This window comes from Alosa pseudoharengus, unplaced genomic scaffold (genome assembly GCF_046254945.1).
Source record: "Alosa pseudoharengus isolate Yale_2024_CS ecotype anadromous, Long Island Sound unplaced genomic scaffold, YU_APseudo_1.1 YU_APseudo_1.1_scf_10, whole genome shotgun sequence".
NCBI classification, from domain to species: Eukaryota; Metazoa; Chordata; class Actinopteri; order Clupeiformes; family Clupeidae; genus Alosa; species Alosa pseudoharengus.
In genome coordinates, this window is record NW_027468565.1 from 22,803,690 (window position 1) to 22,830,596 (window position 26,907).

The 26,907-nt window shown below is 42.0% G+C and overlaps 1 protein-coding gene across 1 annotated transcript in view; it reads right to left on the reverse strand.

Moving 5' to 3' along the window:
* Positions 1–26,907, reverse strand: part of zc3h18 (zinc finger CCCH-type containing 18) — a 69,723-nt gene that overhangs the window by 11,407 nt on the left and 31,409 nt on the right. The window contains exons 8-16 of the mRNA XM_076267752.1: positions 25,767–25,884; positions 25,391–25,686; positions 10,200–10,391; positions 9,860–9,985; positions 9,633–9,734; positions 5,647–5,838; positions 1,256–1,366; positions 638–646; positions 56–255 (exon numbers count right to left, since the gene is read on the reverse strand). Of these exons, the coding sequence (XP_076123867.1) occupies positions 56–255; positions 638–646; positions 1,256–1,366; positions 5,647–5,838; positions 9,633–9,734; positions 9,860–9,985; positions 10,200–10,391; positions 25,391–25,686; positions 25,767–25,884 (1,346 nt within the window). The remainder of the gene's footprint in view (positions 1–55; positions 256–637; positions 647–1,255; positions 1,367–5,646; positions 5,839–9,632; positions 9,735–9,859; positions 9,986–10,199; positions 10,392–25,390; positions 25,687–25,766; positions 25,885–26,907) is intronic.

Sequence of the window (26,907 nt, forward strand, 5' to 3'; positions counted from 1 at the left end):
GTCTGGGGCACTACGGGTCTCTGGGAGTTGTTGTGGTCTCGATGTGTGTGTGCACCTCTGTCTTTGTTGGAGTGCTGGGGGTCCCTTGGGGGGCCGCGGGGCTTGCGGGGATGTCCTGGGGTAGGCGAGCGGGAACTGGCCGAGGACACCGGGCTAGCCAGGTCAGCGTACATGTCATCCGAATCGGCGCTCCGCACCGAGCTGCTGCTGGAAGACGCCGAGGATTCCGATGAAACGCTGCTCACACTCAGAGATCTGAGAGAGAGACGGGGAGAGAGAGAGAGAGAGAGAGAGAGAGAGGGAGAAGTGGGATGACAGACAGAGTGACCGACAGAGAGAGGATAAGAGCGACAAAGAGGAGAGGAAATGAGGATATATATATATATATATAGAGAGAGAGAGAGAGAGAGAGAGAGAGAGACAGGACCAGAACAAGAGCAGAATTGGGGGGGGGGGGGGACATTTCAGAGGTATAGTCAATGTGTAAGGGTAAGTGTGAGGGTAATTGATTGTTGCAGAAGTTACTGCTCTTCTAGCTTGCAATCACATATGCTGTACTAACTGCAGATAAACAGTAAAGGAAAGATGGACATGGCTTTCAGACATAAAGAACACCAGAGAATCAAAAGCTCAGTACCTGGATTTTCTGGAGATTTCAACCAGTGATGGGCAAATCATGACAGTCAGGTAAGATAAGGTGGGAGAGAAAGAAAAAGAACAGTTCAAGGTTAACTTTCATTTCATGATTAACACACAGTAGAACCTGACACACCACTTCACAATGTTGTTGTGACTCAGTGTGTGTGAGTGGGAATGTCAGTGGGAGTGTGTGTGTGTGTATGCCTATGGACAGATTGTTATTGTTTGTGTGGATATGTTTGACTGCAAATGCACTGGGATGTAACCCTATATATGTGTGTGTGTGTGTGTGTGTGTATGAGCATGAGGGAGAGTGTGAGTGTGTGAATGAGAGAGAGAGAAAGAGAGAAATAAAGAAATAGATAAAGACAAATAGATAAAGGATGTGAGCGAGAGAGAGAGTTTGTTGTGACTTACACTTGCATGAGGGTGTGGGTGTGTGCGTAGGTGTGGCTGTGGGCATATTTGTATGCGTGAGAGAGTGTGTAAGTGTGTGCGTGTGTGTGTGTATATGTGTGCATGCATATGTGTGTGGTCACCTAGACTTGAGTGATCCAGACTTGCGTGAGCTGGAGCGAGTGTGTGCGTGCGTGTCAGTGTGCGTGTGCGTGGTCACCTAGACTTGCGTGATCCAGAACGTGAGTGTGAGGCTGAGGAGGAGCGGGAGCGAGAGCTGGAGCCTGAGTAACTGCTGCCGCTGCCACTCACACTGCCACTCAATGTCCGCCTGAGACAGAGACAGAGAGAGAGAGAGAGAGAGAGAGAGAGAGGAGAGAGAGAGAGAGAGAGATTGAGAAAGAGAGAGACAGAGAGAGAAAAGAGAAAGAGAGAATGAAAGAGAGATTGAGAAAGACAGAAAGAAAGAGAGACAGAGAGAGAGACAGAGAGAGCGAGAGAAAGAGAGAAGGGTGTGAACGATGTGGGAGGTGTGTGGGTGTTTGTGTGTGTGTGGAGGGGGGTAGACAGAGATGAAGGAGTGCATGAAGAGAAAGAAAGGAATGATGACAAAAGAAATCAGTGAATACTTCAGTGAAAAGCACACAGAACTATGCAGAACAACTACTGCTTTGCATTGCACTGCACTGCACTGCATTGCACAGCAGAGCATGAAGGGATAGGTATACTATGAAGTGGAGCTTCCTGGCTCCTCCAGGTGACGTCACGAGCAACGGCTGATCTCTGCACACTGCACCAAGCACCTACTGTCTCAAAAGTGACGTGTTGTTTTGAGATCCGATCAGCGTTTACTCCTGAGGTTACCTGGGTAAGGTGACCTTGTTTCATAATATGGCCCTATGACACCCCCGTGCTGTGTCTGGCTGAGCCGGAGCCCGATGACGGACAAAGAGCCTGTGCTCACCCAGGCCAGCCACAGGCACTCGGCAGAGGGGGAGGCAGAGCGCACGGCGGAAGAATTTTATTCAAAGGAGGACCAGGGGACGGTGTGGGATTTGCACGCGCCGACGGCACAATAGGGCTGCGGCTAAGAGGAAACCCCAGCACACACGCCCACAGACACAGAGGGAAAAGTCCAGGTGCTAATGACACCTCCAACCTCACACATTCTCACACAGATTGATTTACAGACGCAGCGTCCCACTCACCCACTAAAACAATAAACCTCACACAGACACACATACCTGATTTGATGTAGATAAACCCTCTCTCTCACACACACACACACACACACACACACACAACTCTGGAAAGATCCATCACTACCAGAAGTCCAGAGTTGTGGCTGTGAAACTGCCCTTCCAGGGTTTGGTCATGGCTGTTCAGAAGGCCAGTGAGGCTCGTCTGATTGGTCTTAAAATTCTTTATTAAATTCATCTTCATTTCCAGGCTTGTGTTTGATGCATTTGAGGTTGTATAGTTGTTTAACTATATTTTCAACCTGCTGTGTCCTGCCATGAATCTGAACAGTAATTTCACAGAAATTCACTTGATCCCACAGGGAAAATCTACAAATCCTCATGCATCTAAACAACCCAAGTATAAGCATGCTTCTTTACCTACACACGTGCGTGACTGATAAATTGTCTTGCAGGAGAAATTAAGTAGCCAGAAGCCATAATAGTAGGCAGAAGTCTTCTTACTTGCAGATTAGGGGTGTGACGATTCTTCAAATCCTCGATTCGATGTAATTTTCGATTTTAAAGTCACGATTCGATTCGATTTTCGATCTTTTTTTTTATATTACTATTAATGCATTACTTATATGTTATTTACTCTTTTTGGCCTTTTCATTTTCTGTTTAAGGGGGCTTTTTATTTTGAAACCGTTCCAACCGTGAGGTTGTAATGTAAACAGAACTAACATTAAGCTAAAACAGAGACGTGAACATAGTGAAATGAAACAACACAGAATGATAATTTGATTGTTTCAGCACATGCCGAAGAGACCCAAGGTTAGTGTTCATGGAATATGTACTTATCAATGTGCATTTTAAGCCTGAAAGTAACTTTGGACTGTAACTAGATCACCTTTTCACTTGCAAGTTGAGTAGGCTAAGTTAGTTTTAATTGACGTGAATGAATGAATACTTCCACACCGGTGATTTCAAAGTAGCAAGAAGGGCTTTGATTTCGGTAGGTTGATGTGTATATTTTAACTGGCTGCAGCCTAAAATTAGAGGAGTGTTGACGCTGCAGTTCAGCACGTGCGTTTGTGTTTGTGCGTCTTGGCATACATGCTGGACGTGACATTGGGGGTGTGGCTGCATCGTCGATTCTACTTTTAAGTTCGAAGTTCGAGATTGAGATGTAATTTCGATCGATTTCGAAATAAAATCGAAATCGTGACACCCTTATTGCAGATTACTAAAGATCTCATGTCCCATTACAGATCCTTGGTACAACAAGCGGTGATGCGTGTTTGGAAATGCCACAAGCCAATTGTGCGGCATTGTCGGTGCCATGTTGAGTAATGTGCAATAGGGCTTGGTTGTTAATCAGCTACTGTGGGGAATCCCCTACTTACAGCACAAGGAATGAAAACATTTAAACTCATGTTCAATGTATAAACTTGTCACTGACCCAATGGTTGCATTTTAACTGGTCCACCACAATTTTTGACATTTACCATAGCACATTACACATAACATAAGTCATTTTTGCTGAACGCACAAATACAGTACACTTGCAGGCTGCTATTGGGATTTTCACGTTTGACACTGCAAAAGCTGTCTTGGTTCTGATGTATGATGAAAGCTAGCTAAGTTCCTGATAGATACAATAATTTATATTCGGGGGTGTGCAGGGGGATTTTGATATGGAGCTCAAATCTAAATAGTGAAAACCCTGGCTAGCTAGCAGGAAGGGGGGGGGGGGGGGGGTTACTTGAAATGACCATATACAATGAATGAACCGGCTACAAAACCTTTGTGGTAATATTGGGATTTTTCAAATGTAGAATTAGGAAATTCATCAGGCTATTGATCTACAATAAGTTAAAAGTAGTGTGCACAATATGCTGCTATGACTATGTAAATTTGGTTTCGGAGAGGCTTCAACTCATGTCACAGTCATGGTTACAATCAATCATTACAATCTTCTGTGCAGTACAGAATACAGTCTAGTAACTTTAGAACTGTAGCATTGTCAGAACATCATACACCAACTTCATTATTTCATTTTTTTAATTTTGCCTGTATGGTTGAAAGTGTATGTGCTGCTTATATGGATTTAACTTTCCACATTTAAAAGACAACAGGGCAACTGAATGATATTCAGCTCATGGCTTCAAAGCCCACAGCATGCCTGGCTCAAAAATCTGCACGAGTGTGGGGGAGGGAGGGGGGGGGGGGGCACTGACATGGACGGAAACACTCATACGACACAGCTTGTGGCATCAGTGGTGAGGAACAGGCCTTGTGTGTCCTGCTCTGGGAGAGTGTGATGTGAAAGGCTGGCCAGGGGCTGCAGTGTGGGGGAGTCTGTGGGTGATTCAACACACGGGACAGAGGACAACAGCAGCCTTGTGTCTGGAGACAGCAGGGAGCAGCAACTTCCCCACAGGGTCTTCCATCACAGGGTCTTCCACTGTGAGTGTTTGTTTATTTGTGTATGTGTGTGTGTGTGTGTGTGTGTGTGTATATATGTGTGTGTGGGAGTAGCTGTAGGTGGCTTTTCCAGTCCTTCCTCTTAATCTGACCACAAAATTGTACTATGGGATCTTCCACATAGAGGCTATACAAACATGTGTAGACACACTCCCTTGCACACAAACACACACACCCACAGACACACAAAATTCATATGACCAGAGACCAGCCTAACAAACACACAAACACACCCACAGCTTTATCAAAGTGCCACTGATGTCATGGTCACCTACACTAGGCATGCAAATCTTACAGGGAACAGTCAAATTTGTGAGTAAACACAAACACAAATTCAAAGATTCAGGCATGCATATTCAAACACACACATACAAGTGCACATTGACAAACACTTGTGCACACACGAAAAAGGCATCTCGAACACAGACAAATAAACACACACCACTGCACCCCTCCCCCCCAATCACGTACACATACAGTGGTGTGCCTAAGTTTAGGCACCCATGCTTAAGTTATCTAAAAAGGGGAATAAAACAAAATCATCTTTTGAAAATCTTTTGGAAAATCCAACCTTTAAGGACACCAATTTTCTTTGTGAGTGAATCATGTATCGTAAATAAGTAAATGTTATTCCTTAAAATACAGGGGACATAAGTAAGGAACCCCCTACAGTATGTTAAATTCCCATAGAGACAGAAAGACCAGTTTCATTTCAGTTAGCCTAATAGCTAATTTGATTTGCATTGAGCTATTAGGCTAACTGAAATAAAACCATGATTTATCAGGATGCATAGTATCCTGGATCCATTAAATAACTGGCCTTTAAAAAAAAAAAAAAAATCTGCCTGCCTCTATGGGAATTTAACATAGGGGGTTCCATACGTATGCCTCCTGTATTTTAAGGAATAACATTTATTTATTTATTTATTTAGAGAGATCTTTACCTCCGTGGCGGATGTGGCCGGTCTTTCCTGCGGCCCTCCCTGGCGTTGGGGGGCTGCTTGGCCGGGTCCCTCGGGACTGGGGGCTTGGGCCCGTCACTGGGGGGCTGACCGGGCTGGTTGGGGCTCGGCATCTTTTTGGGAGGGGGTTTGTCTCGGCGAGGTGGGGGCACGGCGGCAGGCTTCTGCATGGGGCTATGGGGGGGTAGAGCGGGTTAAGGTTGGGGAGGCATGATGGAGCTGCAGTGATATACAGGCAACACACTCAAACACTCCATATGGGTGGAGTCACCCTATGCAGAACCGTATAGAGAGGGTTTGGCCAACTAGGGAATCAAATGGTCTGAGCTATCCTGTTATGCGATTGGATCGGAGACGGTCACGTGGTTCATGGACGCCATGTTTCATACCAACATTCATCAGATTGCCATTAACATAGTACAGTGAAAGGTAGAAAGCATATCAGAAATTGTTAAAATATATTAAAGAAAATACATATATAAAACATATTATAAATAATATAAAATATACATTTTTAAAAAATTACAACCGCCAACTGTAGTGCAAGACCGGGAAGGAGGAAACGGTTGCACAATTTCCGTGGAGTAGGGGCATGACTGTGTGTATGTGAGTGGAGTAGGGGCATGTCTGTGTGCATGTGCATGGAGTAGGGGCACATCTGTGTGTATGTGTGTGGAGCAGGGGCACATCTGTGTGTACAGTATATGTGCGTGGAGTAGGGCCATGTCTGTGTGTGTATGTGCATGGAGTAGGGCCATGTATGTGTGTGTATATGCATGGAGTAGGGCAGTGTTTCTAAACTGGTGGGCCAAAAGTGGGTCGCTGAACCGTTCTGGGTGGGTCGCGGAGCTTGTGTTAAAAAAGAAGAAATCGCTAAATTAAAATGCTACCTTATCAGATCTAATGCTTATTTTGATAGACTTTATTTGTCAGTCATTGCCATGGACATAGATAGACAATGTTTATGTGACAGGTCATGTTAGACATAAAGTTAGCGGTAAACACAAGTAAACAAAATGGGACAAAAACCCAGTGTGTGGTGTGCAGTGAATTGCTGGCACATGAGAGCATGAAACCATCAAAACTAAAATGTCACGTTGGCATCTGTCATGATGTTTGGCATTAGTAACTGCATCGAATAACAACGTGGATTTCGGTGCCTCATTTCGGTGCTTAAATAGCGTTTTTTTGTTTTGTTTTTCATAGGAGGCATCACTGCATGTCATGCGCCATCTCTAACGTCTTGCTCTGATAGCAACACATCCATATACAGTTAGCTAACATAAACACTGTATAAACCAGAGGGGCGCATCACATAGACGAGTGGACAGTGTTTGACAGCTTGTGGGAGCCCAAGTAGCTTTAAAGCGATATCGCGAGCTCCTGTCAAAATCTAGCATTGGGCCTAACTACACACAAGCAAAAGGCTATGAAACAACAGTAGCCTATATGTTACACAATATCCTTGCTAATGCGCTAACTGGCATTTATTTGAAATGTTATCAGCAAAGTTGTAAGGTGAATGCCAAAAAATAATGGCATGATATTAATCTTTCATGTGCATGAGGCCTATAGCATCACAATGAATTTGAAGATCATGTTAAAAGTTAGCTGGCAAAAACAAAAATATGTAGGTTACATACCTGATGTCACTGAGCTGTCAAAGAGGCTACGAAACCATCTCCGTACGTTATCGCTAATTAACCTCAGCTGACTGGTGTTAGCGCATAGCCATAGTTGCTGTTAAAATGACTAGGCTAGCGCTGGGAATCTAAACACTTCAACACCGACATGTAGCCTGACATGTTCAAAACTATTGCGTGTTATGGGTTAAGACATTTGTGAACACACTGAATTAATAGGAAAGTTGAATCCCTGTTAGATTAGCTTGCTTGCAGATGCCGTTGTCCATGACCTGGCAGTTTTATGGAAAGCGGTTTTAACATACCTTATGGCAAACCGCCTACACTGGATAAACTAGAAAGCAGAGCTTTAGCCTACCATTGTGTGTCCATGCATGGCAAGCTGTTTAACATTTAAATGTATTATTCGTAGGAGCAATGAGACATTGATAGTAAATTGAATATAACAGTTCAATTTCATGTTCAAATTTGTCTTATCAATAATAAAAAAAAGCAATTCGCTTTAGACCAGGGGTCTCCAACCTTTTTGGGAATGAGGGCTACCTGAAGACCCAAAATCATATAGAGGGCTACTCATTTTAAACAAACATACCCTCACCCCTTTTTTGCAAGGGTAGTCCTCCTGAATAATAGGCCTATGTGATTTTTACATTTAAATTATCAATATTGTGTAGGCCTATAAGTCTTTATATATTAAGCAACTGTATTTTAAACTTTAATATCAATAGCCTATGCACCACTACCAACATTTTTGTTCAGTTTGTTCATTTCAAAGTTTGCATGCTGAATCTAATCCTTTTTTTTTTTTTAACAAAAAAACAATATTTTTGTGAAATTAATAATTTGGGTTTATACACACCCACCATTATGAATTCAGGGGTTGTTTAAGTCCTGATTTCAGTTGACAATTCGGTTTTAACATTTCAATAGTAATCGTCCATACCACCCTAACATATGAAAACTCCTTTTAAAGTTATTGCACACCTGAAATCTCTCCATGATCTGACAAAAAAGGTCATGCACAGTCCTGCTCAGTCATGCATGCCACAACATTTTCAGCACTATTGTATGGCAGTAGCCTACGGAGGAGAAAAGGCCTGTGAGCTAAAACAATTGTTTTTCAGTCCTTGAACAATCATGCAAGAACCGTATTTGACGAACATGGAATGGCCACAGAACTTTTGCAAAGATATGTTTCCATTGGCTACACCAGACGAGCAAGTTTTTTCCCCCTTTACTGTCTATGCATGCGAGCAGCGTGTATGCGCTCCTCTTCCGTTGTTGTTTAAAGATTGAATGGGAAACGGATTTGGAGCCAAAGGCTAAAATGTAACGCAGCTACAATTTGTAAGGCATCACCAATATCAATTTAATGTTACAGATGTATGGCTACATACATTCTTAAAATGGTTCTGGTCTAGACTTAAAGCAACACCAAAGAGTTTTTTGTACCTTAAAATATTGTTTCCAAAATGTTTCAGTGGTTCATCAACTCGTAACAGGGTGAACGGCACTTCTGCATTCTCTTCGCGACCCTCTATCGGCTATAACTGCACTATACAAGTTTGCCGGATCGGGTAGCGGATCTGTAGTTCGATGGAATGAGACATAAGAAACTACAAATTTGACTTGCTTCTGATGACGCATACATCATACTTTCATAAAATCATGCAACCTACTCTACCTTGTCTGTAAACCTCGTTATTTCCAAAGCCAGTGCTGGATAAACAAATAGCGTGCGTGCGACAGGAAAAGTGCTTTGGTGTTGCTTTAAATATCTATTAAAAACTTCACAATGGAGCGTGTTTTTAGAGCGTGATCTGCAGGCGACCTGTTGGCTATTTTTAGAAGGTGTGCTGGGGGCGCCTCATAGCCGTCCCGCGGGCTACCTGGTGCTCGCGGGCACCGTGTTGGAGACCACTGCTTTAGACCATTTTAATTTAAAAAAACAAAGTACCGGTTCAGGCACCGTTTCGGCACTGGCACCGTTTTAAAAGTATCGATTTAGCACCGGTATCGGATAAAACTCAAACGATACCCAACCCTACTCGTAGCTCACCATATCTGTTGTCTTGAACGCTAAAAAACATATATGGGTGGCGACTTGATGAACATGGGAAATTGAGGGTCCCAAAGCCAGACCAGTTAAGAACCACTGGAGTAGGGCCATGTCTATGCGTGTATGTGTGTGTATGTGCGTGTATGTGCGTGTATGTGTGTGTTAGGTGCGTGTATGTGTGTGTATGTGCGTGTATGCGTGTGTTTGTGTGTGTTAGGTGCGGGTATGTGTGTGTATGTGTGTGTATGTGTGTGTTAGGTGCGTACCCTTTTGAGACCACAGGAGGCTGGTCTGGTTTGGGTTTTGCGGTGTTCCTCTGAACTGCCGGGTGGGGGGAGGGTGAGGGCGAGGAGGAGAAGGATCTGGATCTGAAGACAAAGAGTTGGACACGACTCAATACAGCTGGGCACACATGCATCTTCAGCATATATCTCTTTGTATACCATATAAGAGTTAGTGTGTGTGCGTGCGTGTGTGTGTGTGTGTGTGTTACCGTGAGCGGCTGCCACTGAAAGAGCTGTGCTGTGAAGAGTGGCTGGAGTAGGAGCTGAAGGAGGAGGACCGGGATCTTGAACGAGATGAACCAGAGCCTGTGTAGGACGAGGAGTGGGATGACGACCTAGACACCCACACACACACACACAAACAAACACACAAACGATTTGTCATAGCACATGGACACATAGGTATAAATGGTTCTCTAGGATGTACATCTGAGACAGGTTTGCGTATTTGGCCAATATGTGTGTCACACAGTTTGTAGATGACCGAGTAAGGGTGTGTGTGTGTGTGTGTGTGTGTGTGTGTGTGTGTGTGTGTGTGTGTGTGTGTACCTGGAGGAGTTGGACAGTGAAACGGAGGAGCCAGAGGGCCGGTGTCGTCGCCTGCCACGTGGAGGAGAGCCGGTCATGCCTGGGCGCCTACGGGGGGATTTGGACCGGCGCCATGGGTCCTTCCACTCATCTGGGCGCTTAATCATGGGAACCATGTCCTTCTTCACCGGGCCTCCACCAGGCTCCATGGGCCTGACAGAGAAAGAGGGGGGGGGGGGGGGGGGGGTAGAGAAGAGAGGGGTAGAGAGAGAAAGAGAAAAAGAAAGAGTTAAAGTGTGAGAGAGAGTGAGAGAGAGAGAGAGAGTGTGAGTGCGTGTGAGTAAGTGAGCGAGTGAGAGAGAGCAAGAACAAAAGAAGAAAAAAACAAAAATGAAGATGAATCATATGTGTCATTACCACTAGTACACTAGCACAGATTAACAGGGTCACATAAAGTTTAACAGAAGCGATCAGACCAACCCAACTGTGTGTTCCTGCTTTATGCAACACAAAATCACATTACAAAAGCAGATACAGTAAGCTCATGAATACACCATAGACATTAGGATGTCAATCACAAAAACACTGCTGATGGTGGTAAAATGTACAAATGATTCACTTCCCTTACACATTACTACAGTGTATGTCCTATTTTTCTGCAATGGGTTTGGCTTATGACGGGCTCGTCATGACGTATGCATGTGAGAAACCTCCGCTTAACGGTGCACAGTGCTTTTTACAGTTTACTCTGTTTTATTGGTTATTTCTACTGGAAACCACTCAACTTTCATATCTCTCAGGCTTGCAGAGAAGGGCACGTGACTAAGTGGGTCACGTTGTAACCACCAGGCCAGGGTAGTTTTAAAACAGGTCCACTAAAGACCATGTGATTGCCATTCCTGGCCACATGGAACAGGGTCCACTCCACTGACGTCTGTGATGTCACAACTCAAAACATCACACCTGTACTCGTGACAGAGTGATTTTTGTTTTCTTTATGTGGAAACAGTGTTGCGGCCATTCTGTAAATTGTTTTAGAAGAATTTGCAAGGGTGAACTGGATGCCATTCCAAACATTCACATGGAACACGCAATTCCTCCTTGACTGACAGGAAAGTAATGCTTGGCAGTAGAACAGTGCAACTGTCATACGTCAGTCAACCTATTTATACAACTTAAGCACGGACAGTTATGACACGGTCAAGAAATCCAAGTGACCTAAGTGGATAACCCATGTGCGTCAAACGCAGCTATACCAGTAAGGTTTGCCAAGGTTTCCCAACAGCAAAAGGTTTCACAACAACAATAATAATAATGATCTTTCGAGAAAGCTTAAAGGAAGACGTGAAAAGCAATGTGTGTATGTGTATGTGTGTGTGTGTGTGTGTATGACTGAGGTGGTGTGTCTTTGTCTGTGTGTCTGTGTGTGTGTGTGTGTGTGTGTGTGTGTGTGTGTGTGTGTGTGTGTGTGTGTGTGAGAAATAAGTGTAAATAAGTAAGCAAATATCAAGTAAGCAAGGATCGTCGTGGCTCATGTTATCTCTGTATGGCATTGTGATATGAGATGTGCTGATAGACTCATGAATGAAAGGTGTATGACTATTACACCGAAAGCATCATATTAATTACATAATTTATTTCTGATGGCCCATCAAGTAGGACTGTCGCAATTATTGCAATATTGCCAGGGGTGTTGCAACAGGGCAGCTCAAGATCAAAGATTTTTTTCGGGACGGCAATGACTTTCGGCCCCCCTACTGTATATTGCGCTCGAAAAACCAGCAGAAATGAAAATCTGCTTTCAAAGCTTGCACTTCAGATACAACAATGCACTTCTACCAGAAAGACTTGGGAGGCAGAAATGTAATGAAGGAATTTAATCCTGAATAGCAGATGTTTCCACAGATATGGGCCAACCGTTACACAGTGCCACTTCAGCTGCTCAATGAGTCCCATTATTGTGTCCCTTCCAGACACCCACACACACGTTGTACTACTACAATCAGAGAAATTATCATTAAGTCATTTCTTTAAAGAAATTATTAATAAATATAAAAAACTCTGCTAATTATGTAATCCAAAAAATGCCCGCAAATACATTCAGCATATTTTTACCATGTAGGATACTAAAAGCAAATAATACAAGAGGTTGCGTTAGATTTTTTCATTTTGACGGACATGGTTGTAAAAAAATGGGCTCGCTGTTTTACTGTTAGTGTAATGTCAGTTTGCCGTGAAAACAATCACCTGTGGCCTGGGAAATTACTGTGAAGCTCAGATATCCATTCATTTCTCAAGTATTTAGCCTGGAATTGTCACAAGGAAATGTCAAATATATATAATATATAGATAACTACAAGGCCTTCAATGTTCTAAGGGCAGGTGAAACAACATTCCTCAAAGCCCACACACTTTTCCTTGGATTTCAAGCAAGCAAGCCGTAGCGTGCTGGAAGGAAAAATAAAAGCAATAAATGAATAAATAAAGAAATGACAACCCCTATTACTATGAGTGTTATAAAATATATAATATATCTGAACATATTTTCCATGATAATCTTTCTGATTGGCTGGTATTTATTCAAACAGCTTCGTCATTGCGTAAACTGTCAGTGTAGCCCTGGTTAGGTCCATGACATCCATGGGTGCTCCTGCTATTTAGCTCACTGGCTAGCTCTGCTAAAATGGACACCTTTTTGAAAGTACAGCCAAAGGGAGCTATTTTTCAAGCTTTGGGAGAGTACACTGAGGCAAATGAACTTGACTGGTCTTGTTGTGGGGGAGTGTGTTCAGACCGGGCAGTTCACACACACTGTATGAATGTCTTTCTTGGCTAGGGCTCACTTGGAAAAGAGACCTCTGTCTCCATGTGACTACCCTAGTTAAATAAAAGTTTAAAAAAAAAGGATGCTCCATCGCAAAGTGCTCATGGCTAAACAGAGAGGATGAGCTTAATTTAATATTGTCAATAGGTTTAATACGGTAGGTTTGCAAAAGGGGGGCCTTGGCCAGAACCTAGTGGTATCTGGGGGGTGGGGGGGGGGGGGGGGGGCTTCTCCTGGAAAAGTTTGGGAACCCCAGCACTAATACATGTGATGCATTATTTGTTATTATCACCCGGAGAGAAGCAATACTCTTTTCTGATTGGCTGGCGGGGTGGCTTTTAATTCTGAATAACGGAACACCTATGAAGTAGATCTGGTAAAAACAGTTTGATCACCGTTCCATATCAATGCTGATGAATGGTAACTATAACAGCGGTAGTAGGACGACGGTTTAGCCTGGAGGCAAGCTTTGCAACAATGGAATCAACTGTAAACAAGCTAACTGTCCATGCTATCGTTGTTATAGGGCCAACGGAAGTTGTACAACAAGATGACGGGATAACGGCCTTCGAGGTGTGTCCAGTTATACGGAATTAATGGGCTCGGGGGAGGCTCACTTAATTCCGTATCACTTAATTCCGTTATCCCTTTACTGATACTTCGGTTAACAAAGAATGGAACAAATGAATTGAAACATTGAATACTGAATTGAATATTGAATGCACAATGATACATTACATTACAGTGACTTGTGATGGGCCACTAGGCACTCTACTCATTTTGTCTGCTTGTCTTCAGGTGCTTCAACATCTGATGAGCTTGTGATGGGCCACTAGGCCCTCTACTCGTTTTGTCTGCTTGTCTTCAGGAGCTTCAACATCTGATGAGCTGCACCTGAGGGCAGGTGTCCAAATAAAAGGGCTGCTTCCTCTCCCCTTGAGGGCCATTCTTAATTTGGGTTTTGGACATGCAATGCAGCACTCAGACACATTGCAAACATACAACATCCATGCGTTACTGACAACTGACTTGATCCCATCTCACACTCTTTGTTTGTTTGTTTGTTTGTTTGTTTGTTATTTGGTTAATAAATCAACATTTTAGTTAAAATCCAACCTCTCAACTACCTCTTGTTGTGGCCTTACCCCTAGCTCATAACAGACTGTATTGTACAACACCAAAACAGAAAAAGTTGGGACGTTGTGCAAAATGCAAATAAAAACTAAATGTGATAATATACAAGTCTCGTAAACCCATATTTAGCAGCAAAAAGGACACAGACAACATATCTAATGTTGAAAATGAAAATTTGGACTATTTCATGGAAAATTTTTTTTTTGAATTTGATGCCCGCAACATGTTTCAAAAAAAGTTGGGACGGGAGCAGGGTAGGAATTTCACGGCGGCCACGGCCCTTGGCCCTTGCGTTGGCCGTGATGCCCCTTTGAAAATCAGAGGTTTACAGGCCACGGTGGCCTTGGTGCCATTTTTTAGCGATTTTTATTTAGCCTGTGGCATGTCAAAATAATCTTAGCATTCACAGCGCAAATTAATTTAGCATTTTACGCAGTGGAGCAAATTCACCCATTCTTCTCAGTTGAACTACTGGCGAAGTAGCCTACTCATCACACAGACATCACAAGTATCACATGAAAGAGCTTTTTCTCAGCTTTTAAACGATGTTAGCCGATAATTGCTGTGTTGAACGGTTCGCGAGAAAAGTAAATAATATAATTCAATTTAATCATACATTCTGGTTTTGCGTCCATGATCTCCCTACCCATTCATCTCGGTGGAATACTTCACGAACCCTTCTTTTATTACATGACAAACCATATATCAGAATAAACAGCAGACCTTACCGAACACAAAGGTGTAAAGCAGTCCCCTGTACAGTTAGCCATTCCTGAGTAATCCAGTTTTGAATTTGAATTCAGCTCCATCCTTGTTTGCAAAGATTTCTCTGGAATCTCTGAATGTTTTAATAGTATTATGTCCTGTAGATGATGAACCCCCCAAATACTTCACAATTTCATCTTAAGAAGCATTAAAATGACATTGTTCCATCATTTGTGTACACAGGTTTACACAGAGTGATGAATACCCCTACATCTTTACTTCTAAGAGACCCTGCTTCTCTGGGATGTTCTTTTTCATACCCAATCATGTTGCCAGTTACCCTAATTAGTTTCCTCCTTTTGTTTTCTTTATCATTACACACCTTTTCCAGCATTTTGTTATCCCTGTCCCAACTTTTTTTGAAACATGTTGCTGGTATCAAATTCAAAATGAACATATATTTTCCATAAAATAGTCAAATTTGTAATTTTCAACATTTGATATGCTGTCTGTGTCTTTTTTGCAAGTAAATATGAGTTTAAGAGATTTGCAGATTATTACATTCTGTTTTTATTCACATTTTACACAACGTCCCAACTTTTTCTGTTTTGGGGTTGTACTAATTATTTCTTATCTAACAAACTTAGCTTAGAGGGTGCACCAAATTTAGGATAGACCTGTTTTTATGATATAACACAGTAAGATTTAAGAATTTATCATATTTGTATATTGCTATTAAATGGTTTTGCACATTTTGTCATTTATTTATTTTGCTATTTATGTATTGTATTTATGTAATATGTGTACTATTTGCACTGCCTATGTAATACCATTCACATTTTGTATTGAAATACAATACAGAATAGTACTATTACACCATCCACGTGTTCGGAGTCATTACATTGCAACCCTCTACCTCCAACAGTATAGCATAGAAATCTTCTGATAGAATTGGTGCAGATAATCAACAATCGTAATTTAGATAATTCTACCATATTTCTGAGCCAAATGCTATAGTATCAAGAAATATGGAACAGGGAACATGAATATTACACCATGCATTAAGTGTGTGGCAAGAGGCATTGTGAACTCCTGAAAGACCTTTAGGTCCCATTCATTAGACCTGTGAGGTACTTTCCCTCTCTCAGACTTTCCCTGACGTTGTTCATTAAACTCTTAATGAACTCACAGGATTGAACTACCCACATCCACCGTGTTTGAGGACACTGGGGCAAACAGAAATGAGGTTGTGCTGCTAAAAATAGAAAGGCGAGGTTGTGCTGCTAAAAATAGAAGGCGAGGTGGCCGTGTAATTATTATTACATTTATTTTGTAAACCAAACACAAGGCTGACGACTGTTGGCAAACTGGGTGTAATGTCACATGAGTGTTATTATAATCAACTTCCCATTTTGAGGAAAGAACACATCTGGACAATGATAATGGGGAAAACACACAAACACACTTATGTGTCTATTCCGGAGGGCTTATACAGGTGGATTTTCCCTCTCATTAAATATTGAGATACAACCCAAATTCAAAAAAAGTTGGGATGCTTTGTAAAATGTGAATAAAAAACAAATAAACTATGATTTATAAATCATGTCTACCCTATACTTAAAAATAGTTGAGAATAGTTCAAAGACAACTGCTGAAGGAGAGAAATTAGGAACTGAGGAGACGAGTGGCTAGAGTTTTGAGGACGAAATGTGGTCGCATTCCTGCCTGATATAGGATTTCAGCTGCTCAACAATCTGGGGTCTTCTTAATTATGTTTTTCATTCCATGACAATGATCCAATTTGACAGGTCTGAACTGCAGATAGGCAATTTTAGCACCTGGACTCTTCCTCTACGGAGAAATACTGTTAAACAATGGGCAGAATTCATTTTGGCATTATTTTCCTGAAATATTCAAGATCTTCCCAGAAAAGACATTTTCTAGATGACAATGTATGTTGCTCAAAACCTGTGTACACCATTCAGAATTGATTGTGCCTTGCCAGATAACGTCATGGTGATGGATGCTGGGTTTTGAACTGTTGGATAAGTTGAATAGTTGAAAAGACCCTCTCCTCTTTAATCTAGGAGTCCATTCCTAAAGAAAATGGCACATTTTGATTGGTCTAACCACAGGACCTTCTTCCACTTTACCTCAGTCCATTTTTAATGAGCTCAGACTCAGATAAGATGGTAGCATTTCTGTATCATGTCTAAATAACATTTATTCTATGCATGGTAGAGCATTAAACTGTTCTCATAGACAATGGTTATCAGATGTTTTCCTTAGCCCATACAATAATGTTCTTTACAGAAAACACTAAACACTCAAGTCTTGTAAACCAAACCTTAAATTGACATTGTCTGAACCGCGACATCAGGTATCTGTACTGCTCATCTACCTCATGTATACTTCAACCTTACAATTACAATATTGTTATTAATACATTATCATTGCACTGAACTGCTTGGCACTATATTTATAATTTATATATTAATATATTTATATTTATATTTATATTTATATTTATATGTAAAGCTTAAATATCAAGTCTATACTGATATTGCACTATTCCTACCCTCTATCTTGCCTGAGCCTGTTGAGGTGTCCACGACCATGGCAACCTTGACAGGGACAACAAGGAGGCGGAGGCGGGAATGGTTAGCATATTTCTCGGTAATAATACAAAACCCAAGCGAACAAAATGCAAATATAATACTAAAATACAATTTAGAACTACTTATCTCATCCCACCGAAGAGTTTGTTTATTTGTTTCCCCGACTAGCGCGGAAGTGCAAACACACCAGCACAAGACGGCTCTAGGTAGGCTGAGGTCCACTCTACTTAGGTTAAACGGAGGATCATTCACGAGAGGATTTTGGGCTGCACAGGTTCAACGCAGATCCACAGATCTTGTTAGAATGGTGAAATACAACCAAGCTTGAGTAGGTCGGTGTAGCCAGGCAGGCCTTACATACGCCTACTTGGGAAATTAGGGCTTTAAAAAAATATCGGCCCAAATTATCGGCCGGAATTCTGTTATCGGAACAATAATATGTTTTTTTTCACTTATCGGCCGCCGCGCCGATATATCGTGCATCCCTAATAAAAAGGTAGATTAATTGTCCCTCTCTCTCTCTCTGTGTGCGTGCGTGTGCGCGTGTGTGTGTGTGTGTGTGTGTGTAAGAAAGTGTGTGTGGGGGGGGGGGGTTGTTAAGTGTTTAAGATTCAGGAAAGAAAATCTTAAGATGACTCATGTCATACATGTTGACATAACTAAGAAACTATACGCAAACAACACTTTAAGGTTGACTACAACACAGTTTGTGTTTAAAGGAGCTATGAGCTTTGAATTGTCTGAAACCGCACAGCACTCTTTTATCGACTTGCGTAGTATTTAATACAGCAGCCAAACTTGTCAAAGTCGGCACTTGCATCAAAAAGGTTGTTTCTTCACATGTCATGTGCTATTTCTGAGTAACTTTTGAATCATTTAAACTTTAAAAAAAGTAAAAAAAATATATAAATAAATAAAAAAACACATAGCACCTTTAAGACCTCAGTGTATTTAAGAGCCAAGATAATCCACCACAGGCTGCATACAGATGTGTAGCAAAGCTATGAGATCATGTCTTTTGGGGCAACAGTAAAGGAGTGGCTCAACACAAAATGAATGGGGCCTCAGATTATTTCTGTGACAAAGTAGGGAGACAACGATAAGCACACAGACATAAACACAGACACAAAAACACAAACACACAGGAACTCCTCACTTTAATGCCTCACATCCTGGAGACATCCTGTTAGTTCCTAATCTCTTGAGTCCCCCCTGACTGATGTAACCTTGAGGTGTTTAGGCGCACAATCCCAAAATGGTCCAACTGCACTCTTACGTACAAGACATATGTGATTAACATATCCATGTAAGCCTAGGGGGTGAAATTCAGGTAACTACATTATGTAGCAACCAATCAGCTACCCATGCAGTGAAAACAGCCAGGGATGGTTCAAATTTTTATTTGATTTTGCTCTGCAAAATCCGTCTATGCTTGATATTTGGTCCGTCTATGCTTGATATTTGTCTGTCATTTGTGGCTATGTCTCATGTTTGTCTGCTGATACCGTCATGTGTGGCTAACTTTCATGTTTGTCTGTTGATGCTCTATGTCCTACATGTATGTCTACATGCCTGTCTATGTCTTACATATAAAGCGGGGAAAATAAGTATTGAACACGTCAACATTTTTTCAGTAAGTATTCTTCCAGTGATACTATTCGCATGAAATTTTCACCGGACATTAGTACTAACTTAGGTAATCCACACATATATAAAAATCTATGTATTGTTTCTGTCCTCCTATCCTTAAATGAGCTACCCAGGGATGCAAAAAGAATTTCAGCACAAAACTGACAAATAAAGTTGTATCGTAGAAAGAAGCCCTTTGGCGGCCGTGGCCGAACTTCCTGCTTTACCTCTTCCACAGGCGTAACCTCTAGGAAAATTAACCTCACATTTGTGTATTCATACCATGTCTTTAAAGTGCAGATTTAACATATCTTTCTTGTAAATTAAGGTTTTGAAATAGATGTACCGCAGCGCGGTACAAAATATAACCTCCGCCCAATTCTGCACATTCTCTCCGCAAAAATAATTCACGCTTGTCAATTTGTCTCCATCTCCTACTCCATCCTCTACTAAGTATGTAAATGAGTGTGTGCATAGTGTGTGTGATCGCTTGTGAGTGTGTGTGGGGGGGTAATGTGGTGTGTGTGTTTATCTGTGCGTGTGCCTACTTGCCTGCATGTGTGTGTGCTTGTGGGTGTGTTTATGTGTGTACATGCGAGTGTGGGTGTGTGTGTGTGCATGTATGTGCGTGCGGGTGTGTTTATGTGTGTGTGTGTGCGTACATGCGAGTGTGGGTGTGTGTGTGTGTGTGCATGTATGTGCGTGCGCGTGTGTGTGTGTGCGTGCCAGTGTGTGTGCGTGCATGTGTACTGTGTGTGTGCGTGTCTCCCAACTAGGTACAATCTGGCAACATGGTACCCATCAAAGCACGAACCCTACTGTATATTAAACCCAACCCAGCAAGAAAATGAAACTGTTGCTCACATACTAAACGGAAGCTACAACTACAAAAGACACGACCATCTGGTTGATCTGGTTGCAAAGGATTTGCAAAAAATAAATGATGGACATGATAGCAAGATTTACAAGCACAGCACTGTAAAACTTAACTGGTTTCATCAGAACACATCTGACAATGAATATTTAAAAAATATTCCAAACCCTCCTTTGCAACATTGCAATTGTAAATTAGGCTATGAAATCTGTATTTATCTTTGAGGTGAGCTGCACAAATGATGTGGCTGTAAAATGATCAAGCAATTAGCACAGAGGTATTTATTCTAACTCCAACATTTGGCTCCAAAACTAAGCCCATTTATTGCAATTTACCCATTTAGTGTAGAAGAGGAGGGGAAGCAATTTAATTTATTAATATGCACAAGTTTCATGCTGTAATCTAGCCCTGACATCAAAGTAAATATCTGTTTTATGTAGATTTCTACACCTGCAGCATTTACCATTAGGCTACTAACAAATAATTTCACCATTAGGCTACTAAAAAATAGCCTACCATTAGGCTACTAACAAATAATTTTACCATTAGGCTACTAAAAAATAATTTCTGGGGTGAGCCTATTTGCTATGGTAACCTAGCAACCTGTGCACTGCACGCGTGTGGTGCGTGAGGGAGTGAGCGAGACAAGATGAGGGTGCATGCATGTGTGTAGCCTATGTGAAGAAGGGGTTCTTTTTTAGGCATACTCTCTTGCAATTGAACGTTAATAAGTTTACTACTTAAAAACATCAAAGCTAAACATCATATCTAGTCAAACCGCATCACGACATCGCTACAAATACAGTATGCGAACTCAGCGAAAATCAGCGAACATCAATGTATAGGCTACGTAGATATATAGATTGAGAGATACTTTATTGATCCTTTATTGATTGTTTCAGCGACGCTTGGTGAAACAGCATGGAGTGGATATTTTCGGTTCAGATGCTTGTTCTCTTCCTTTTTGAGTATGTAATGATCCTAAAACTTTAGACAATTTATTATGGACATTGACTCCGCTATCGCGCCAACTAAATTCAGAATGTATCACGTGCTAGTGGTATGCTTCCTGAACAACGGTCCGTGTGGAACAATCGGATTCCTGCGCATATAGTGCGCGTCATAGGAATTTACCGAGGCTTTGAGTTTTTGCCTCGAGCAATTTTTGTAATTGAGTTAATCGAGTAACTCGATGAATCGTTTCAGCCCTATTCCAAACTATTGAAATATCAACCATTGTAATTTTACAAAACACTTTAAACACCTGTTTTTTGTGGAGTATTGTGTGTAGATTGATAAGAAAAAAAATTAATTGAATCCATTTTAAGATGAGTCTAAAACATAACAAAATGTGGAAAACTTGAAAGGGTCTGAACATTTTTATAGCGCATATGGAAAGTTTTCAGACCCTTTCAAGTTTTCTACATTTTTTTCCACATGCACTGTAGGTGCTCAAAACACTTTAGTTCAATTCCTCAGCACAAATCCTCAGAATTGCCACTCAAAGAATCCTGAACCGCTGAACACATCCATGTATTTCACAAGACGGTAGTACACTATGTTTACACCTCTTGAGAAAGGCTCATGGGCTCAGGTCTGATAATGTGCGAGTCATTATTCCTAGTTTCACCTCAACAGGTTCCCAAAACACCTATGCCAAGCCAAAGAGCAAGTTGTTGCAATTTTAAACACTAGTGCAGTGCCCGTTCAAACATGCCATTCCTAAAGAAAACCCGTAGCTCAATTACATGCCCACAGGTATGCCTGCTTTAAAAAATAGGATGATAGGGAAACATCATTCCAGCTAAGCATTCAATGATTAATACTGAATATTATAATATATTAGCCTATAATTAATGTGGCCTCTAATACATTTAGGCATGGCTGCATGTGACATTTCTACAGATCAGAATGACATAATGACAACTGAATAACTGAATACTGAATAACTTCCTAATGCTATTCGAAGCTTGCACATACTTTTATTTTGAGTGGTCACTACATACCCGTGTTTGATGGCGTGATAAATGCCGTCGCTCAGTCTGCAACTTGTCTAACGTTGGCTATGTGGCATTAGCCTATCGCTCGTTTCAATTTTGCACCTTGCAGTCGGAATTGTCGTTTTAGTCAAAGTCTCTTGAAAGTCCAAAGTAGCCTGGGCTATTCGAGTGGTCACTACATACCCGTGTTTGTTGTCGTGTTTTTGCAAGTAATCATCTTATGTGCATACAGGGAGTCTTTATTGTTGAGGTGAGACATGAGAATCATCTTGCATCTTAACCCACAAGCGGTTCCCGAGTAATCCGTTTAAATTGCGACTGACTATCATCAAAGTGAGACCTAGCAGAGCCCGTTCTCTGGACCTAGCTACTGTCAGTACACGATCCATGGGGTGGAGCTCCTCTGAAACTGGTCCCCTTGGAAACAGTGCAGTGCAGCGATAAACGTCCTACGTAAATAAGCATATTTTGTAATATGCATTCAAAAATCTTCAAAATCGAGAGTGCACACCTTTGTGCCACGCGCGAGCCACATACGAAATCTTAGGTCAGTCTGACAAACGGTCAGCGAGATATGCATGCCACACACACACACACACACACACACACACACACACACACACACACACACGGACACACGGACACACACACACGGACACACAGACGCTTCTTGCTTTATAGATAGATGTGTAAAATGGACAATTTTGGAAAACATTCCTCCCTTCCTTCCCAGCCAAACCTCTCGTTTAGCAAGAAACGAAAAGGTCTCGTGAAAACAACCAGCACTACCAGCAGGCCAACAACCAGCATACTGACACAAACTGCATACTGTACCAGCATACTAACTCAACAACAGGGACAACAATGAAGGGGAGACCATGACTTGACCATGGCAAATCCAAGCACCCACAAAATCATCCCATTATAGCACAGTGATGAATGACCTGACTCATCATGTCTGCACGCATAATGTTTCATGTGACGCTTAAAATTGATCCGCAGAATTTGACTCACTCACATACACACCTGCATGAGTCAAAGGTTGATACTTCCTCTCACACCTGTTCAGCCTCTATGCACCCTGTTCAATACCACATCAACAGAAAGAATGGAGGTACATTTCATAATTACTCCATCACGTGCTAAAAGAAACCTGCCCTACATGTTTCAATGAAAATCCCGCAGTTTTCACGACACTTGGGAAAATCCATTTTGAAATACACCATTAGTGCTTAGGAAGCATCCACCTGTTTACATTTTTTTCCCCCGCCCAGGCCTCTGACACTCCATGCAAGAGAGGTTAGTGATACTGTGGTTTTCCAGGCTTTCAACCTCATGCAAATCAACCTCTCGCCTCTTCTCAGCTATGGCGAGCGGTGTCGCTACACGACTCGCATACAGCCTGCTGGGCTCCTGTGGAGCATCACTGAGCTCTTACAATCTAGAGCTCTTCTCTACTCAATGCTAGATATGGAGAGAGAGAGAGAGAGAGAGAGAGAGAGAGAGAGAGAGAGAGAGAGAGAGAGAGAGAGAGAGAGAGAGAGAGACAATCCCAAAGTGAGCCCTGAGGACTAACGCCTAAAGACTCACAGACTTAATTGATCTCAGGTGCTGAGTGTGTGAGGCCACATGGGCTCAGATAGGTATAAATGGGATTGGGATAGCACTTCACCAGATCACATGTTACATTGGTGACATTCCATACCAAAGATGTTCCTGATACTTGCCGGTTTGGGAATTTTCATTTTAAGGATGTTGCTTTTCACATGGCCAAGGCACAGGAGACAACTGCCTGATTCCACATTTTTTCAAACTCTTGTTTTACAAGCTGGTTGTGTGTCGTGCTGTTTTTTACCTTTGTAATTTTCGGATTTCCCTATGGTCTCTGCGGTAGACATCACAACACTTTGAACTCTGGGTAATTCCCTCTGGTGAAGTCTGCACTGATGCAGACTCACGGAAAGGGCTCGGTAAATGTATACTCAAACCCTCAAGCCCTTTGAAATGCGAATTTCGTGAGAACGTGCAGCAAAGTCTGTGAGTCCGGACGAAGGCCAATATGGCCGCAACGCGTAGGCCCATGTGCTTTTAACCAGTTCTTGCCATATACTTTTTCAACCTCAGAGTGCCTCTGCAAATTATTTTTTCTTTGGATTCTGTGAGTCCGGACTTTGGGATTGAGAGAGAGAGAGAGAGAGAGAGACAGATAGACATACATGTATGCTTTGGCAATACAAATTGTATTTTTTGTCATGCCAATAAAGCTCAACTGAATTGAATTGAGAGTGTGTGTGTGAGAGAGAGAGAGCGTGTGAGAGAGAGAGGAAAGATCATGACAGAGAGAGAGAGAGAAGAGAGACCAACACACAGAGACAGATGTTGTTCTTATCTATCGATTCTAAAGGCGGCAGAAAAGGAGGAAAACACGGATCATCCCTTGGCAGTCAGAGGGAATCTTGGCTCTAGCTGTGAATGTGTCGCTCCATACTATGCCTGCACACTACTTCCATCCAGCCCGCAACACGGTGGGAAAAACAAACCAAAAAAACTGTGCTGCACTGTTCTTTTCTGCAAACCTTAACATAGACCCTACTAGAACATAGAACCTTAAATAGACCCTACTGATATTAACTTCAATCAAACAGAGGGCACCATTTATGACTGAAATTGTTGACACCTATAAAGATTACTCTTCACAAACGACAAAGGCTAATTCACAGATTAGGATAAATGCAGAGACCAAATTTTCCTCACAGGATCAAAAGAGTATACTTAAGGCTTTACAAATAGCAGCCTTTACAATAGCAATTTCAAAAGAAAACTATGGGAAATGTAAATATGGCAAAGAAAAGTGGACTGAATTTCACATGTATAATAGGCTACAGGACACATGTCAGTATTTTGTGATGATTGTCATTCTAAACTTAATACACCAGGAAAGTAATGCTTTCTTCAAAGAATAGGCCTACATTAAGACATTAAGATGTGAAGCATGCGTGATGAAGTTACGAGGTTATGCCACAAATTTTATCTTTGTGCACAACAGAAAAAAAAAAATATATATATATGTGTAAGTAACACAATGCAATGTGTTTCTTCAACCTTTTCCCCAATCCTCAGCATATAATTTCTATGTTCTGTTTCAACATTCTGTTTCTATGTTGATATATGATTTTCAGTGACAAATCAGCTGTGAGGATGTGTTACGCAAAAGACAAGACGCAGGGTAAATTTAAAGTTTACACTGCAATTGAGCTGATTGTTTAAAGAACAAACAATACACATTACACCTCTACAGGTTACACCTCCCACTGTGTACATAGCACTGTGCCTTGTGGCATAATTGCATTGTTGTGTCAGTGCCTCTGTTATCAGTGTGACTGACGGCATGCAGGTGTAGATGGAGTGCGGATGTGTGTCTTCCTTACCTGGGTGGGATGGCGCCGGGGGACCGGGGCACTTTGGGCTTGTCCTTGTCATCCTTCTTTTCGCGCGGCTCTCGAAGAGGACGCTCGCGGGGCGGGCGCTCCTTGTCGTCGCGCTTCACCCGGTCGCGCTCCCACTCCTCCTTCCTCCGCAGACGCTCCTTCTCGCGTTCGCGCTCTCGCTCGCGTTCGCGCTCCCGCTGTCGACGCTCCCGCTCGCGGTGGTCGCGCTCACGCTCCCTCTCGCGGTGTCGTTCACGCGGGTCTCGCTCACGCGGGTCTCGCTCGCGCTCACGCTCCTGCACACACACATATTTAGTTGTAGCATTGCATTTCGAGCACTAAAGCATTTTGGGGAACTATAAGTGAGTGCACTCACTGGGTAGTGGTATGGTAAAGGTGTCTCAGAGTACTCCACTCTGAAGTTCTCATACTGGCCTCCTCTCCAAAGGGCCTCCATCTCGTAGTCATAGTACGGGTCGGCGTAAGGGTCATTTCTGTCAAGGAGCCACACAAGCACACAAAAACAAACATTCAAAAACACAAATGTGTACAAACACAGGAACAGACCCAGACACACACAGAGATGGGAAGTAACTAAGTACAAATACTTAAGTACTGTGCTTAATTTGCATTTTCAGGTATCTGTACTTTACTGGAGTATTTATTTTTCCAACAACTTTACACTTTACTCCCCTACATTTTCACAGAATTATCTGTACTTTCTACTCATTACATTTTCAAAACTCTCCTCAAAAGTTACTTTTCTGTTAAAGCAGCACTAAAGAGGATTTGCTCTCAGGGTCACCCTACAGTTGAGAAGTGCAATAATAAACTAACTAAATATGTCTTTTGCTCGAAGAGGGGAGGCGGTGGGGGGCAGTGTTCCGTTAGGATAATGGCAGAAGTGATGAGGTTATGTGCCATCAAAATGATTTTTGAAATGTTATGTTAAGGTAAAAAAACTCTTAAGAGTGCCTTCAATGGAGGAGTCAATTTGGTTCGTTCATTCGGTTCGTTCTGAGCAGAATCAGTATTTTAATGTTTCCAATTTTGCCTTCCACCTTAAAATGACCGAACCGGTTAGAACCAAATAAAAACAACGGTTGATAATGTTCCATGTAGGGATATGTGATATGACATCAGGGGCCGTATTCACAAAGACTTTTAAGGCTAAAAGTAGCTCCTAAGTGGCGAATTTAGGAGCAACTCCTAAAAATAATTTAGACCTAAAAGTAGCACCTAACACAGCTTAAAAGAAGTCGAGAGGACTCCTAACTCACTAAGACCTATTCACAAACGGCTTTTTGTGGCATTTAACGTTGCGATGTTTTGAAATGTGTATGCGGCTACAGGAGCTTCCAATCGTGAGGGAACAATTTCGCATTGTAGGCATAAAAGGGATGCAATAACGCCACCAACAACAACCAAAACTACTCATTGTTAACATGTAAATTAAATGTAACGTTTCATTGTGAATCAAATTTAAATGTTCTCCTCTTTGCAAACGTAGGCATATG